Source organism: Canis lupus, chromosome 25, assembly GCF_011100685.1.
Source record: "Canis lupus familiaris isolate Mischka breed German Shepherd chromosome 25, alternate assembly UU_Cfam_GSD_1.0, whole genome shotgun sequence".
NCBI classification, from domain to species: Eukaryota; Metazoa; Chordata; class Mammalia; order Carnivora; family Canidae; genus Canis; species Canis lupus.
Window position 1 is genome coordinate 9,274,878 of NC_049246.1, and position 17,605 is coordinate 9,292,482.

The window sequence follows — 17,605 nt, forward strand, 5'->3', positions numbered from 1 at the left end:
CCCAAAGGAATTTCAAAGTAACTCCAATTTTTTACTCATTTTCCTAAAAACCAAAGGGGATCCACAGACATCGTCCATAGTATACTTTAAGGAAGTATCCTCTGCCATATATATATTTCCAGCCCACACCAAAGTTTCTCACTCCACAACTACACCCAAACCTCATCCAAACACCTGGCCCCCTGCCTCTTTTCTCTCCTCTCCCTGCACCTGGTTCCCACCCTATTCTATTTCTATAGCTTGACCCAATGTCTACCCCTCGAGGTTTTTTACTCTTTGGAGGAGGGTGTGGGTAACCACTGGGCGTGGCTGGGACAAGAGTGTCTGATGAGTTGAGTGGGTGAGTGGCTGAGTAGGGCTCGGAATACCACCCCCGCATAAGTGACTGTACCATCCTCGAGTGCTTTAGTTCCTTGGACTCCTCCAAGCCCTCCACCTGGGAGTGGTAACAGCTTCAAAGCCTGAGCTCCTGCCTGGACATCTGGGGGGAATGGCAGCTCCAACTAAAGCTCAGTTTGAAAGATCTGGAGAACTCTAAAGAAAGTTCTCCTTACTGCCCCCCTCCTCATCCCCACTGCAGCCCCTCCCTATGCTCCCTTTTGAAATCTACTTTTCCTGGCAGGAAAATGTGACGTAGATGGGCTTCCACTAGTGGGGAGTTTATTGTAAGCCCGCCCCAAGGTCATGCCCCCCACGGAGCCCCACTGGGTAGAACTGTCCCTGGATGGAGCTGAGATTCACCATTGTGCCACTTCTAGAATCTTTCTCATTACCGCCTCTGGGAGGTAGAGGGCACAGAATTGGAGAGAGGTGGGGGAAAGCTGGGACTTCTTTTTAACTAAATGTAACCTTGGCTACAAGGACAGCTGTTCCCCTTTGAAAGAATGTATCAAATGAGCATTTGGTGTGCCTAGTAAACCTTGCTGTAATACAGCTTTTAGCATTAGTCATCCTGCTGGGAAAGAAGTTAGAAGTTCAGAAATAAGGATATTGCAGAATGGGAGAATGGGACCGTGTGGTTCACGAAACCACAGGGGAAAGGGTGGAGAAGCAGCCGGTGCCGGCTTAAAGGTCACAAAGCATTATTTCTGCTTGCTATCCAGAGTCCAAGTGAAGTAAACTGAGAAGGTTAAGATCTAAGTGAAAATTAACTGTGAGGGTAACTGTATCATTCTGACTCTGAGAACACGTGTGCAGACCACCTCCCTCTCTTTCCATGAGCAGAGCTGAAGAAGGACTAGGTATTAACAAGGAGAGATATAAAGGGAAAAAATGTTGGACACCTGGGTTGTTCAGTGGTTGAGCATCTGCCCTTGGCTCTGGTCATGATCCCGGGGTCCTGGGATCGAGTCCTGCATCGGGCTCCCCACAGGGAGCCTGCTTCTCCCTCTGCCTGTGTCTCTGTCTCTCTCTGTGTGTCTCTCATGAATAAGTAAATAAAATCTTTAAAAAAGAAGAAAAGGAAAGGAAAGGAAAAATGCTAATTATTGGTACAAAATGGCAAGAAAAGTCTGTAGAATTCATTTCCTTGCAGATTCTTGGAACAAGACAGATGTGTGAGTTAGGTACCGATGCTGCCTGGGAATGAACCAACTTCTTTCCCCAGGACTAGGAACTGTGCTGCGTGTAAGTCTGAGTTCTCAAGGTGGCCCTGGCCTGGGTGAGTCATTCTAGCAGTGCAGGGTGCCATAGGCTAATGCAAACCCATTGGCTCCGAGCCGCCCACACCTGGAAGGGCTGTGGGTGCTCTGACCTCCTTTTTCCTGGCAGAGTCTCTGGGAGGTCATATCCTCTTCTTGGTGATTAATAAAGATTTCTTGTCTCTCTCCAGCCTATGACTTAATGGCCTTAATTTGCCACCATTTCTGTTGCAGATGGTCAGGCTTGCATCTGTATCAGTCCAATCGTTCTTCCAGCTGTTGAGTTGGCTTTCCTGCACTGGATGTTCACAGAGAAGGGGGTAAGAAGCTCTCCTCACCAGTGTTTCTAATAAAAAAAGGGTCCCCCTGCATTCTTAGCTCGTTGCTGCATTTCTGCTGCTGGAGCTAACCATATGTTTTCTGGCAATTGAAGGAAATACGTGGGCACCTTCCTCAACACACCTCTCTCAACAACACTCAATTCGCCCTCCAGGACAGATGTGATGAACAAGAAATCTATACCAAGGACTTTTCACATACAAGACACAATACTAAATGCTCTACAAGTATTAACTCGTTTGATCTTTTCTTCAACCTCATAATCATCATTATTCCTCTTCCACAGATGAGGACTCAGTTGGGCAGAGACTCTGTGACAGTACATTGAGAGGGTGGAAGCAGCCTGTCCTTCAAGTTCAAGAGGAATTTTCACCGTGTTGCAGTACAGTGCTCATTGTCATCATTCTGCCTGTCAAGTGTCCCTTGGGTCATCAGGGCAGTAGGTTTCAGGGGATGTCACTGGTGTGCCTGGTGTGTAGGTGGACATTAGGCTCACTACATTACATGCACTGATAACTCTTGATTTTCCTTTGGTTACAGTGCAAAAAATGCAGATAAAAACTCAAGAATAGGAAAGGTAGCCCGAAGAACAACAAAGGCCAGGATCCCAAGTATTTAATATTCATGTTCTGTTCCATGAGGACTCAGTCTTCTTAACAACCCTAGGAAATGGGGACTATTATTGTTAAGAGTTACTTAGACAATTAGGTAATCAGGGCCAGGGTCCTCAACAAGAAGATATGGAGTCAGGACAGCTCAAATAAAACTACTACCACCCACTTTGCAGCTTAGACAGGACCCCACTGGCATTCTGCTTTGCAGCCTTTGTAGAAGTGACTTCCGGAAAAGGTCCTAAATAAGACAATTAACCACAAGGCATTTGTCCTTACTGCAGGCAAGGGGCAGTTAAGCCCCCAGACATCAGGAAAAAAAAAAAAAAAAGGACCATCAGCATGTTGACATTAACCTAATAAGTAGACAGATCCATGACCCAAGCCCTGATCGGCACAACTCAGCACACCCTGCTTGTTTAAGATTGTTCCACAAAAGAGCTCCTACAAACCCCTAAACTTAGGAACTCTGAGGGCAACTCTCTCGGGTCCCCCTCCCTCTCCAAGAGCTTTATACTGTTGCTTAATAAACTTTGCTTTACTGACCCAAAGTCAGATTCCCCCAGCAGAAATTCATCTGGTCTACCTTTTCATTCTCTGAAGGGTGTTACCAGAACCCTGGGCACTAATGGCAGAGAAATCCTGCAATATTGCTATCCCCATTTTATAGGCATAGAGAAGTTAAGTAACTTGTACAAGATTGCACAGCTCTTAAGTGGAGAGGCCAGCATTCAAACCCAGCAATGTGAGCCTGTTCCTTGCAAATGCCAAATACAGTAAATCTTTCAATCTTCTTGTTTCTTATCACACTTCAGAAAAGAATACACTGAAAACATCAGAATTAAAATAGGATGTGAGAAGTAGCTAAAGCAAGGGCTCCAGTCCAAGGAGTAGTGTGGGGAGACCGGGCTTGGTCCCTTCTCTCGGTTCCGCAAGAATATGATACTAGATATAAAAGTGTAACCAAATGCAAAGAGGCGAGCCAGCAAGTGCCCTGAGAAGAATACACATACAGCCATGTAGGAGCTTAGGTAACAAAAGACTCCCCCGACCCACTCCTTAACAGAAGAGGCACCTTTAAATTAGGTCTTGAGGGCAGCCCGGGTTGCTCAGCGGTTTAGCACCACCTTCAGCCCAGGGCCTGTTCCTGGAGACCGGGGATCGAGTCCCATGTCAGGCTCCCTGCATGGAGCCTGCTTCTCCCTCTGCCTGTGTCTCTGCCTGTCTCTCTGTGTGTGTATCTCTCATGAATAAATAAATATAAATCTTAAAAAAAAACAAACAAACAAAAACTAGGTCTTGAACAATCACTAGCATCTCCATGGGTGGACATGAGCATTGAAAGCTGAAAAACAACTTTGTGGCAGCAGTATTCTGGGGTCCAGAAATAGTTACTGGGATTCCTCCAAGGAGGACAGAAGAGATGATTCCAACAAGAAAAGATGCCAGGATTTACAAGAATGCAGGTGAAGTTAGCAACATTTCCAGCATACACAGGGCCTCCAAAAAGCCCTCAGTAATGAATGGCCCAGGGGACAGAAGAACTACATCTGTCTGGGGGAAACCTAGGTGGCTATTTGCCATGATGTCCTGATTTACACCTGCTATTCTGGCATCCCATCCAGTGAGTAGCCCTGTCCACCCTCAAAAGAGACCTTGCATGGACAGTAAATTATGTGTCTACCCTGTACCTGGCAGACTGAAAAAGTCAAGAGGTAGGGCCCAATACTTAGGCGTATGAAAAATGCTTAGGAGGTTATGTCTTCAAAAGTCTGTGACACAATGCTAGCTAAGCGTTATAAGGAAGATAGGGTCATTGGCATTTGTACTTGTAAGCAATTGCAACCACAGTTAGTTTTGACAGCCAGGACCAGTTATTCTTCCCCCCACCTTATTTGGTCTGGGCCCAATTTTACACAGAATAACCCCAGCCAGTACCTATCACAAAGATATACAGGAAGGGCCAGCTCTTTGATAAATATCCCATCCATCCACAGCCAGTTATAGCAAGGAGAAAGCTTACAGCAGGTTTAAAACACACTCTGACACAAACTGATAATGCTAATTTTTATCCAGCCACACTTTTGAGTTTAAAATAACTGAATTCAAAGAAGTTAATTAAAACCAGATATAGTTGTCAGGGAGTTTAAAAATCAAACACTGAGGACTTTGAAACAATGAGACTTACTACCTCTGTGGTAGACAAGTGAGCTAGATTTTGCAGAGGAGCCAGCCTATTTGTATAGGGGCTAAAATACTTTCAGAAAAGAAAGAAAATTGCAAAGTGTTTGCAGAGCAGAGAGCTCAACAAGGAGGAGGCGTTTCTAACCATCCTTTCAACTTGGAAGTGGAATCTGTCTGCAGGGCTCCCCCAGGGGTGAGTGCAGACTCCTTTAGTGAAGTCTTATTTAGTTGATTGATGCTAGGTTGTTGCTGGGTTTTATTACTATGTGAAGTTGAAAGGCATCTGATGTTAAGGCATCTTAAACTTCAAGCCTGGCCATGCATGCTCGCACTTACACTTGCCTGTGTTGGTCAGCTCCTTTATTGATAACACAGCTTGTGTGTTTCTGCCATCCTCCAATATGTGAGGTGTGCTTTGAGCATTGAGACAGGGAATGCTCTTTCTCGGACTCTCTTCTGATTCTTCTGTTGTTTGTTCATTGGAAAAAAATCACAAATAATGATAAAAGTTATTAATAAATTGTCCTCCCCCCACTCCCCTCCCCCCCCCCCCCCCCCCCCCCGCCAAAGCCTTATATTTAAAAGAATGTGGAATGAAAGCAATGAAAATAAAGCAACTTGAACTAATTTACGCTATGAATAGGGAATATGGAATTTGGGCCTTCCTTAATTTTGGATTCCAGATTCCAAACATTTCATAAATAAAATATGACTAGCTGCATGAAATTGCAAGGTATGTACCCTGTGAATTATATACACAGAGAGAGGTTGTTTTAAAAAGTTCCTGCTGGCAAAGTCAGACTTCTCATTGCCACTTTTAACCTTGTCAAATAAAATCATTCCAGATCGGGAGGTTGGAGAGACTTCATGGTACATTTTAATATGAAAGCTTAAAATTTGCACTCTAGAGTAGGAGAAAATCTGATTACATTCATTTACTCTCTATTAGGGGCATCACACCTAGCTATATTTTTAAAGCAAAAAAAAGCATGTCATTTCCTTTGTACATGTATCATATAAATGAACATTTGGAAGTTGGTATCAGGTGTCAGTAAAATGCCATAGGACAGAAATAAGATCACCTATATAAAATATACCTTTATAAAAATTGCACTCTTATAAATGCACATCTTTTTATCCTAATAAATATTATGAAATTTACACATAAAAGGTTATCTCATAAATAAAATCCAAGTTATTTTCAGATGCTGAGGGTCTGAGAAGACCTCACTCTGGGGAAGAAAAAAAAGCCTTCAAACATATTTGCTTTATTCCTAGATAACTCCTGCATACTTAAAATGGGGTAAGTTGGGAAAATGGCATAAAATGCTATAACAGATATCTCTGAGGGAAAGCATGAAACTATTTAATTAGTCGGGTAGCTATTTTCATAGTCAAGGGATGCTGAAAACATTGAGCTTATTGCAAACACATATCAACCTTTCTTCAGAATCAAGTGGATAGAGAGTGCTTGAGTGCAAGGTTCAGTTCCAAATCCTCAGATACAAGTTACATGAACGCGAACACCCACTGAACTCTGACTGTGTGCCAAGTACTGTTAGCTCCTGAGAGATAAATGAAGAATACTGTAGTGGGCTAAGGGGTGACCTCCCCCAAAAAGGATACAACTACAGCCTAATCCCTAGAAACTGTGAATGGGATCTTATTTGAAAAAAGTCTTTGCAAATGTAATAAGTGAAGGACTTTTAGAAGAGCTCATGCTGGATTAGCTGTGTGGTCCCTAAATTCAATGACAAGCGTTGTCCTAAGAGATGCACAGGGAGGAGGAGACACAGGGACAGGAGTGGTACAGCCACAGGTCAAGGAATATCTGGAGTGAGCCACCAGAAGCTGGGAGGAGCAAGGAAGGCTTCTCCCCTAAAGCCTTCAGAGGGAGTCACAACTGAGCTAATGCCTTCACTCTGGATCTCTGGCCTCCAGAACTGTGAGAGAATAAATTTCTATTGTTTTTAAGCCACCAAGTCTGTGTCCGTTTGTTACCAGCTCCAGGAGACTAATACAAACACCATCTCAACATCCAGGAGCTTAAAGACAATATTCAGGGCAGGGAAAGGTCTGATAAAATTTACTTTATAAGTAGCTTCTTCATAACAAAGAAAACAATAGGCAGAAAAAAAAATTTTTTTTTGATTAATGGTATGGTTTTTTTTTTTTTTTTGAAAATTCAAGCTAGATGGGGGCTCCCACATCCAACCTTGAGCGCTGGAGTCCTGGGCTGCCTGGAGTTGGGTCCAAGATCACGGCACAGTGTCTTTCCCAGCAGAGCTGGAGCGGTCTTTGCAAGGGGCCCCGAGGAACAGGCTTGAGGAGGAAATACTTTCTTGCACGCGCTTATTGGTATACAGCCTCTGCAGAATAAGGGATCTGATGGTTGTTGTGCACGCTGGGGTGGGCCTGGGCTACACCCACTGCATGCACGCGGGCTTCAGGCCAGGACTGGGTGTGTCCGGCACACTAGTGAATTGTGGACTGGATCCAACAGTTAAGAAAGCAAGACTAAGAAAATTCTTGCAAGACAATTCTTTCCTAGGAGGATTCTTCCTCAGAGGCCCAGGCATGGACTTCTAAAGTCTGTGAACATCTGTCTCTGAAGTGCTGGCATGTGTGCCTGTGCTCTTCTGGGACCTCACCTTTTCCAAAGGCTCTATACCCTTCCCTCACCTCGCCCCCATAGTAGTTAGGGTTTGTGTCCTCAGAACCGAGAGGAACTCAGAGAGCATGATGCCTTAGGACAGCCTCCATTGTCAGAGAAGAGTAGGTTTCCAGGTACAAAGATGCAGCTTTGACCCAGGGGGGCAGGGCTGGGCCCAAGGTGATGAGAGAAGACCTAAGCAATAATCGAAAGGCTGAGAGACGAGAGCCCAAACAGCCTGGCTTCTGGGGTCCCATGAGGCCTAAGGAATTCTCCATCCCTCCACCTTGCACCCAGGAAAGGATGAGCACACTGAGCCTTCAGGAGCCACCAGTGGAGAACGCCTGCACCTGCAGCACAGCATGCTCGTGAGATGCCCCTGGAGACACCCAGAAACCTGCAGGTAAAGCTGAGCACCCTGCTGCAGGAGGTAATGGGGTCAAGCAGAATTCAGGTGGTAATGTTTTATAAACCCCTTTCCTCCCACAGACATGGGAACATTTGGGTGACACACCACTATGTCACAGGATCTGTACCCCCCAAAAGACTACACAAATGTACCTGTGTCAATCAGTGCTCATTACATTGGTGACACATTTTAATATTCAACCCCATTTGCAAAAATCCCTGCTCAGATTCTCGTGACCAACACAACAAGAACGGTAATGCTCATTCCCTAACGTGCCAGAGGACTAGAATGTTCCCTGAACACTACAGAATGAAGAACCGCTCTGTGCATGTGGAGAGCCCTGGGGTTATGAGGACTCGCGCATCCCCACGGCCGCGGTTGCGCGCATCTCCAGGGTGCTGGGCTGGGAGGCCTGCTGTGTGGACGTGGGCAAGCCAGGCCTCCGCAGCAGCGCGGCTCCACCGCCCAGAGCCCTCGCCTCGAGGTGAACCAGAAAACAGGCTCTTTTCTCAAAACACTTACAAAAAACCCCAAACCCAAACCCCAAATGCCAAGTTGCCGTTTTGCTTGTTTTTTTTTTTTACGCTCTCATCAGAGCCAGGTAAGGGCTAGAATTTACATTTACACAGAATGGTTTTTTGATAAAATAGAAAAGGAGCTTAGGGAGTTTCCATTTTGTGATTTGCTTAAAAAAACAAAAAAGCTAAAGCCTCAGCCCTAGTCTCTATTGAAAAGGGGTGGAAAAAACGGCAGAAAAGAGGAACTTGTTGCAAAGTGGAGTGAATGCTGGCTTCTTCCCTCCGGCCCACTCCAGCCCGTCACCATGGAGATTCCTGAAGGTTCCAGGAATGACTCACGCGATTCGCTGGCGAAGCCTTTGAAATGGAAGCAGCGCCGCGGCACAAAGGCAAGTTAGACCGCAGCCCTTGAAGAAAGAGCCTTTGACTTCTGACTGACTGACTGGCTGACTGGCTGACGACTGGCTGACTGACTGGCTGACTGGCTGCCCGGGCAGCTCGGCCTTCCCCCTTCCCTCCGCCCCGGGGCCTCGTTCCCCGGGCCCTTGCTCACCAGAGCAAAGATCAGAAAACACTTTAGCCTCGGATGAGGCTGTCCCCACTGTGGGAGAAACAGGGGTGTCAGCCCCACCTGGGAGGGCAAAGGCTGGAAAGGGGAGGTGGCCTGGAGGCTGGGGTGGGAGTGGGGTGGGAGGCCTGGCTCGGAGCCTAGGGAAGGCCGGTTCCAGAAGCACAGGGCTGGGAGTCCACACAGAGAAGGGGGTGATCAGCATCTTCCTGAGGAGACTCCCCTGCCACGTCCCCGGGGGCTTCTCTCTTCAGGACCTCACTGACACAGCAGGGCCTCTTTCCCCAGGGCGCCTTGTCAGCGCCCCACCTCAGGGGTGACCCCGGGTGCCAGTGGCTGCTGCCCGTGCCCTACGTGCCCCGGGGCGCTCCCTGCCAGGGGACTTGTCTGAGGCGTTGGGGCTCCCTTGGGCAGCTGTCATGACCAGCTGGGCTGTCCCCGGCTAACGGCTCCAACGCCTGCCAGCCACAGGGGAAAACCTAAGGACATGGAGAAATTTCTGGCCTTGTCTCTGACTGAACAAAAGCACTAGCCTGAGACCCCGCGCGAACACACCAGGTTTGCCTCCACCACACTTTTCCAAGACAGAAGCTCACCAGAATTCGAGTCCAAGAGGCAGGGAAACTGCCCCCTTTCTTCCCTCGAAGGGGAGGACCAAGGGGGAAGACGTGTACTCTTTCCTCCTCGCCCCTAAATCTACATGCTGGTGACTGCAGACCTGCTTAAGCAGGCAAACAAATAAGAAATAAAGGTCTGAGCAGAAGCCCCAGACGTCTCCTCTCAACTATTTATTCTGATTTCTCGACAAGTGAGTTAATTGGATGGGCCCCCGTGACAGACATTCCATACTAAAATTCATAGCTTTCTGCCAAAACAACATATTGTGCGCTGCTATATTTTCCACGTTGGAACTTGGAACTGACGTGGATCCTGAGCAGTTTTATGTGGGAAAAGGGAGACCGAAGGCGTAGAAACGCAGGCGGCAGCTCCAGAGGTTCCGGGCCAGCCTGGGAAGGGCAGCAGCCTGTCCCCTGCCCTCGGCCACAGCACCTGCTTCTTTGCAGTTTCCTCACTGCTGGGGCTTTACAGGGTTGCGGTTCAAAGGAAGCCACAGGGAGTGAAGAGCAGATGCGTCCCCAGCTGGGGCCTCCCTGAAGCCTGGGAAGGCCTCCATGGGCCTGGCCGTGCCTGGCACAGTCAAGTCCCTGCCATGAGACCCTGTCCCTTGTCCCCAGCCCTGTGCTCAGGGCCCAGAAACAGGCACCTGGATTTGGGGGGACAGTATGGTGCCTGCTGACTGCTTCCCCATGGAGGCAGGGCTGGTCCTGGCTGCCCAGAGGGAAAGGCATGGGCAGGAGCAGGCTCAGGGCTCCAGGAAGGTGCTGGCCAACCTTCAGCGACCCATCTGCAGCCCCCAGTGCTGTCTGGTGGCTTCCCTTCCCTTTCATACTCCCATAATCCAGCGATGTTTCCCCTCTGAAATATATCTCTCTTCATTTTCCAGGATTTTCTATCTCAGCATCCTGCCATCCATCTGCCAGGGTCCCTTAGTGTCCACCATCCTCCTGCCTCCTGGGCCCTTTCTCTGGTCCCCTCACATTCAAGGAGCGCCATGTAGTGATGCCAGGGCCGTGGCTCTCCTCCCAATACTTGGGGCTGCCCCCACCCCCACTTCTCCACCCTCTGTAGCATGTGCTCTCAGCACTAAACAGGCAGAGACAGGCCATAGTCTCCCTGGGAGGCAGCAGCCTGGAGCTTTGCTTCCCACTGCAGGCCCCAGAACACTGAGCAGCGAGCAAGCAGATGCCAGACTGGAGTGCACTTGCCAGAGACAAAAAGCAAGCCCCTGACTCTGCAGAGCTGCAGAGCCCCACCAGCTTACCCCAGTGTGCACCACTGAGCCATGTGGGTTCTCCAGACCTCTGCTGTCACTCTCTCCCTGCTCCCAAAGGGGTTCACCTATAGACTTCATACAGCGTTCTTCTCCACGAACTCAAGGAACACCTAAGAGCATCCTCCTCATTCTAGAGTGAAGTCCTTGGTGTGGGGTCTTCCCTCCAGCTCTCTTGATGCACCATCTCACTTTTCTCCCTGGCTCACCTCACCCCTGAGCCTCCAGTTTGGAGTCTCGGTCCTCTTGTGGTCCCTTCTCCCCTAAAGCTACCCTCTCCCTGGGCAACCTCACCCACGTTTGGCTGCCACTGCTGCTTCCAAGCAGAGACTCTCCAACCAAGAATCCAAACCCAAAAAAAAAAAAAAAAAAAAGAATCCAAACCCATACATCAATGTCCAGCTGGACCTTTACCTCAAAGTTCTGAGGTCACTTAAATTCGGTGTGTAATGAATTAAACAGAGCACCTATCTCTCAACCCTGTTCTTTCTCTGGTGTCACCTGTCTTGATGAACTGCCCCACTACGCACCAGTCACCCAGACACTGGAGCCACCCCAGATCCTCCTTCCCATTATCACCACCATGCCTGGTCTGTCACCTGAAGTGGACCTGCCGAACTACCACATGCCAGGGCCTGAGCTGAGCACTTAGAGCATTCCACTCACTTCCCACCACACTCGAGAGGAAACACTATCTTAATCCCTATCTTGAAGATGAGAACGTCAAGATTTAGAAAGACTAACAAACGAGCCCCAAAGCTCACAAGTGGGGAGCAGCGGCATTGAGAACCACACTCGGATGAGCTGAACCCAGAAGAGATGCACGGTTGTCCCTGCACTCAGCCAGAGCCTGCTCTGCACAGGAGAGGACCCGCGAGCTAGAGAGAAGCCATCTCATAAGGGAGAAAACCAAGGTTCAAAGCCATTGGAGACCTGTCCTGGGCCCGCCAGAGCTACAACTCTTCTCAAGCCTTTGAGGGAATGCTTCCAGAGCATTCAACCCTGCTTTCTGCTGTTAAATGCCAACTGAGTTTAACATTCTTGTGTGAGTGATGGTTATTCCCGCGATGGTGAACAGTTGTTCTGAATTTCCACTGACAGAGAATAAAAAGATATAGTATAAGTTGCAGCATGAAAGATCTCCATTAGACTGTACTCCCTTGCTAAGAGTGTCTAGGAAACCTCTCTCATACTCTTGTGGGAAATCCTTACAAATGGCTCAGAGACCTGGTATAGGAATGAGTTTGGAAGAATCCACAAGGAAGGTAGCTCCACCGCTATATACCACAGGCCTTTGGCCTGTACACACATTTGATTTGGCACCTCTAGTGTTTCATGAAAATCCCAATTTCTGGTTTCTCTTGAAAGATCAGTTGGTATGACCACCCTGGGCTCTCTGTCCCAGTTGGCAACAGCTCCTGGTAGAGCAGGGGCAGCCCGGCTCCTTGGACGGGGCCCACTCACTTCAGCTGCTCAGCCGCTCCAGCCAGCTTAGCTACTGATGTTACCTTCCTGGCCTCTTTAGCATGGTGAGGTGGTGACATCAGACGACACTAGGAAGGGTCAGTCTTTCATATGTAGACAAAATCTGACCTGTGCCAAACTTTGTTAGACAGCATTAGCGCACAGACTGCAAGTTGCTTTGCGTTTGGATCAGTGGGCCTGATTGCCACACTCCCATTTTATTTCTCCATGAAAATATAGCTGAATCAAGTTATCTTCCTGCTTACCTTCTGAGAAAAATCAGAAGTATTTACCAGGTGTGGAAATACAAACGTATTTCTCAGAATTGCCAACTTCACTGCATTGAGTCACATGTTGATCTCTGCCTAATGAAAAATCCAGAGCAGGCTGGAGTCTGATAGATAGAGCCCAATCGGCTGTTTACTCTGGTGCTAATCACAATCATGTTTACAGGAAAATGCCCTCATCTGCTTCCAGCAGCTCCAGCCACTCAGCCATGTGAGAGCTGTCTTCAAAGTCAATTGCCTGTCATTTTGCTGATTTATGTTGAGCAACTGCAAGGACCCCTCGAGGTATTTGTAGCTAGCTTGATGATTCCCGGCTTATAAAGTGGCAGTGGGCAGAGTATTTCAGTTCAAATTCCCATCAAGACAGAATTTAAATCCCTAGCTCTGCTGCTCATATTTGCAATGTGAGCACTTCAGATAAGCAGAAACCATCATACCCTAAATGCTGGGGGATGTACAACCTGGGTTTCTTCAAATGGAGAAGCCTGAACCCAAATCTTCTAGACCGTGGCTAGCAAAGTGATTCTAACAGTCTTTAAAATCGTGATCACATATGCTGTTTCCCAAGAAATACTGATGATGGAGGCAGGATGGAGGCTATCAGGTAAGATTGGAGAAGCATTCTCTTACTGTCTGCCTGGATTCTAACATTTCTGCCGGCAAAATCTAATTTCTGTGGAATAACTCGCCTCTTTTAAAAATGAAAATATTACTGGAAAGGGTGACCTATTCGATTACTAACCCATTAGCTTCTGGTTTAACTTCATTTTTAATGGGGCACAACCTCCCTTCTATGGCGATGGCCTCTCAACACCTACCCTCCTCCCCCACCCCGCCCCCCGGGATTCCCCCCAGGAAAGTGCTGGAAGGTTCCAGATCCCAGGGAGCTGGCCCTTCTCTACTGATGCTGAAAGGTGAAACTGCAGGTTCTTTCTGAGAATCACCACATCCTGCGGGGATACTGTCCCAGCACCGAAACTCCAGAAGGTGAAAATGGATGCATCTCTTATGTCCTCCCTTACAGCATTTGGAAGTTGAACATGGATGATTTAAGGATTGCCCACGGCTTACATTGCCTGCATTTCTGCATTGCTTGCTCATTCGGCATCTCAGATAATAAAGCCGCACAATGTTAGGGCTGAAGGGAGATCCAGAGGTCTAGATCAGCCCCTTTGGGTCCGGTGACATCCCCCAAATAGGTAGAGCTCAGGGATCCTTAAGAACCCAGACATGTGAGAGACTGAGTCATCCAAATTGAGGCCAACTCCAAAAAGAGTGCCATTGACTCATCCTCCCGTCATCGTTCTCCTACTCTCTCTTACAGAAAGTGTGTGTTTCTTCCATTTAGAAGAAGACTGCTCAGATGTACTATGCCATTAGCTTCCTTACCCTTCTCTTTATAATTCAGCCACCTTTCTCCGGGTTTCTGTCACCTACCCTAATTAGCCAGCTCCAACCTAGCTATCTGTCTTCGTGCCACGCAGGGTGCTTTTCCGCAGCTGGCCTCACGGTCCTTGGACAGCTTTCACACATCTCTCCCTCTTCCCCTTCAGCTTATAAAACTGGGTTCCTGGCTCCCTTGCCGGTGTGCTGTGATGCCTGGGGCCTGCCACTGGGTGGCAGTGTTTCAGAGCAGTCCCGAGCCCTGCGACGTGGCCTTGGGCTGGGTTGGGCTGCTAAGGGTTTGTCTTTTCCAGCACAAACAGGGCTGTGGAAACAGGCAGAGCATAGGGAGACGCTCATGGTGCTGGGGAAATCGAGTATTAGATATTATGGTAACGAGGGACAGAGGTCTGCGTACTGTCTGTGTATGCTCAGAGCTTGCTCTAGTCACAAAGCTGACATCTGCCATCGTTCTAACAAAGGAATCTCAAATCCTAAGGCTGTTTGAGAGGTGTCCTTGGAGAGAATGGCCATAACCCTCTGCCCTCCTCGTTTTGATTTTTTAACCGACCATTGGGCCCCGACTCATCCATAAAAACAACAACCAAAGGGAAAAAAGGCAATCCTCATGAGCATTATGTGTTTGCTGGACAGGATAGTAATGGCCTAATCCTTCTAATGGCTTTGGTCACTGCAGGATATTAGCTATTAGAAGGGTCTGTTTACAGGGGGGCGGTGGGGGAAGGTAGGGCCATCTGCTGATTACAGCATGCATGAGGAATGGAAAGAACATTTAAAGAGACACTGTCCGTCTCCTTGGACACAAATAATCTCCCTGTCATTTAAAAGGTTTATTTAGGGCTTGGATTTTAGTATCTGAATTATTTGCATGGCCCAAACTCTAAGCGCAGTGTTTCAGACTGGAGACGGTCCCAGGAACTATTTGTTTCCACCCTCGTGCTTTCTGAAAAGAACTTCTCTGGGGACTAAAAGGAATGTGGCCTAAACACTTGAGCATTTACATCATGGGCTGATTTCTGGGGAAGTCAAACCAAATGTTTTTATTATAAACAAGTCAGCCCAAGACCAAACCGTGAAGCACCGGTTTGATTTCCAAGCTTCCCACCCCAGCGCCAGCCTCCACACAGGAAACAGTCCTCTGTGTCCCACCAGGGGCCAGGACCCCTCTCCAGCTCCTCTTTCATTGCTTGCAAGCTGTACACCTTCCCTTCCAGGTCTGACAGGCAACTGAAATCTTCCTGACTATCAGGAGGGACAAGTGTCTCTCGCTTTTTGGAAGTTCACGTCAAGCTACTTGGCTTTCACGAAAGATCTGCCTGAGTACCTGTTTTCATTAACCATAAGACATCAGAATTGGATTTTCGCTTTTACGCAAAAAGGTGAAAAGAGAAAATAGCACTGAGCGTATGTTTGCAGTGAGCAAGATAGAGGCAGCTCGGACTCCAAGAGGCGAGAGTGGCACGGCCAACCTCCTTCCCCTGGAGCATCTCCGCATCAAGCTGCCACCGCTTTGAACTGTTTCTGTGAGCATCTGTGCTTTATCTCAAGAAATCTTGTGCCTCCACTAGCAAGATGTGTCCTAAGATATCAGAAAAGCCTAAGAGAGGTTATTTGGGGGGACTGAGAGTGCTCAAATTTTTTTCCAGAGAAATTAATGGTGATTGCTTCTTTGCTTTACATCGTTTCAGCTTACAAAAGATTTCATAGGAACGCTCTACTTTCCAATAGCAAGGGAAGCCTGTATCAGGAAATGAATGTAGGTACCCATTCAGAAAAGCTAGAGGCAGGCAGACTTCACATCCCAGAAGGGGTTAAGCCTAGACAAAGAGGTGAGCAGATCCCCGGCTTTCCCTCCTGGCCAGGCCCTGGCTCAGTAAGGCAACAACTGTTGTCTCATCTGCAGGTTTTATATCCCAGCTCAATGAAGAGGAAGATGTCAAGGATATATTTGGTATCATTTCATCCCATCATCACACAAAATCAAATGTTTGGTCCCTGAACCAAGAGAATGTGAAAGCTCAGGGAGAGAGAGCTCCTGAATATTGAGAGGTGAATGCTGAGTAATGGAAGGTGGCAGACACTGTCCCGTAAACAGCCCAGGCGGGAGTTGATGCCAGTATCCAGAGAAAGGCCTCGCTGCTATGATAGTGACATCAGGTAAGCCTCAAAGGAGAGGTGAGACTCAAACTGGATCTTGGGGGAAGAGTAGATTAGCCAACCATGCTACAGTGGAGGGAGGAGGAGGGCATTCCTGCAGTTAGAGCTTGGATTAACAAGATTCAGAAGACAGGCACATTTCTGGATAAAAAGACATCCTGTGTGGTTGAGGCTGAAGGGTCTGAGAAGCACAGTCAGAGAAAAGGCAGGAAAAGTCGGTACAGGTCACATCTGCAATCCTGTAGCTGGCTTTTTTAGATGGCGAGAAGGAGAGCCACTCAAATTACCTTAAGTGAAGGGTGGTGAATCCAAGACAGGAGAGGTGAGGAAGAGCACAGAGATAAAGCAGGGATAGCCACACTGCCGAGCTCCCTAGACATAGGAGTGTGGTGTGGGAATGGAATGTTTGAAAGTATAGCATATTAATAGAAAACTTGAGGTTTGCTAGGCCAACAAATCAGAAGATGATTGCTACTGAAAAGACAGCTTGTTACTCAGAGTTCCCAAGAGAAGGGGACATAACACACCACACAGGGCCACACAGGAAAGCACAGGGCCAGTCAGGGGGCAGGAGGAGGAGGGGAGAACTGAGGGCAAGAGCCTTTATTGTGGTGCATGTGAGAAGGAAGGGGTGAGACCAAGGTAAGCCCGTTTAGGATGGGCTTATCTGAATAATTTCAGCAGGCTCTGGGGCACCAGGCTGTCTCGTTGTGTGGTACCTGGCCCTGGAGTGTTTAGTGGAGGTGAACAGGGGCCCAGGGTGTGAGAACAGAGAGAGGAGGTGGTGGGGGTGTGAGTTCTGGACCAGTTGGTTTGTATTTGAAAAGCTCCCAGATGTGTACTAGCTCTTGGTCTTGGCTCACCCTGGGAAGGGCAGTCCCTTCAGGGTTTGCAAGGCCCTAGATGTCAAGGCATCAGACTACAGAAAAATAAAAGACCTGGTTAAGACACCAGGAGATCACTCAGGACACTGTGTGGTTCTAGCAATGCTGCCGTCTTGTCCCTATGGCTGCCACTCTAGTGCAGATTGGGTGACTCATCCCCACCCCTTGCTGACTCTCCTCTACTGTCCTGTCTGCAGTTGGACTCCCAGGAGAGGAGCAGATTGGCCAAGTGGCCTCCATCCAGCACCAGCTGTTCCAGTGAGGCAGATCTTTAGGCCAGGCCACCCACACTGGCTGCCCATAAATCAAGTGCCCACTCATGGGCTAACCGATTAACTAGTGGATCTCATGGCTTGGCAAGCTATGCCTTGAGCCCACTGGCCAGGGAGATCTGGAGGGGGAGGTAGATTGACATCCTGAGGATTCCCAGAAGGAGAAAACACAACCAGCCACCCCTCTCCCCGGCATAAAGCTTCTGAAAGCCAGAAATGAATCTGAGTTACAACTGCAGATACACCCAAGGAGTTCAAGCAGGATGGGACAAAAAAGACAAATCTGGCAAAAACATAATAAGAATGGATGGGAGAGGGCAGAGC

At 48.1% G+C, this 17,605-nt stretch overlaps 1 protein-coding gene and 1 long non-coding RNA gene across 10 annotated transcripts in view; one reads left to right on the forward strand and one right to left on the reverse strand.

Moving 5' to 3' along the window:
- LOC102155390 overlaps positions 1-17,605 on the reverse strand; it is a 39,708-nt gene that overhangs the window by 1,020 nt on the left and 21,083 nt on the right. For 4 of the 9 annotated variants that reach the window (XR_005378397.1, XR_005378399.1, XR_005378400.1 and 1 more), the window contains exon 2: positions 5,111-5,239. Coding sequence is in view for 2 of the 9 variants with exons in the window: in XM_038573346.1 (XP_038429274.1) it covers positions 5,111-5,239 (129 nt within the window). In the remaining 7 variants the exon portion in view is untranslated. Of the gene's footprint in view, positions 1-5,110; positions 5,240-6,989; positions 7,144-7,988; positions 8,657-8,693; positions 8,967-17,605 lie in introns of those variants that run through there. The other 5 variants (XR_005378393.1, XR_005378394.1, XR_005378395.1 and 2 more) reach the window with 5 other exon arrangements.
- LOC119865903 lies at positions 1,808-2,921 on the forward strand. Its single transcript, XR_005378401.1, has 2 exons — positions 1,808-1,960; positions 2,266-2,921. It is a non-coding gene; the product is annotated as an uncharacterized LOC119865903 (long non-coding RNA).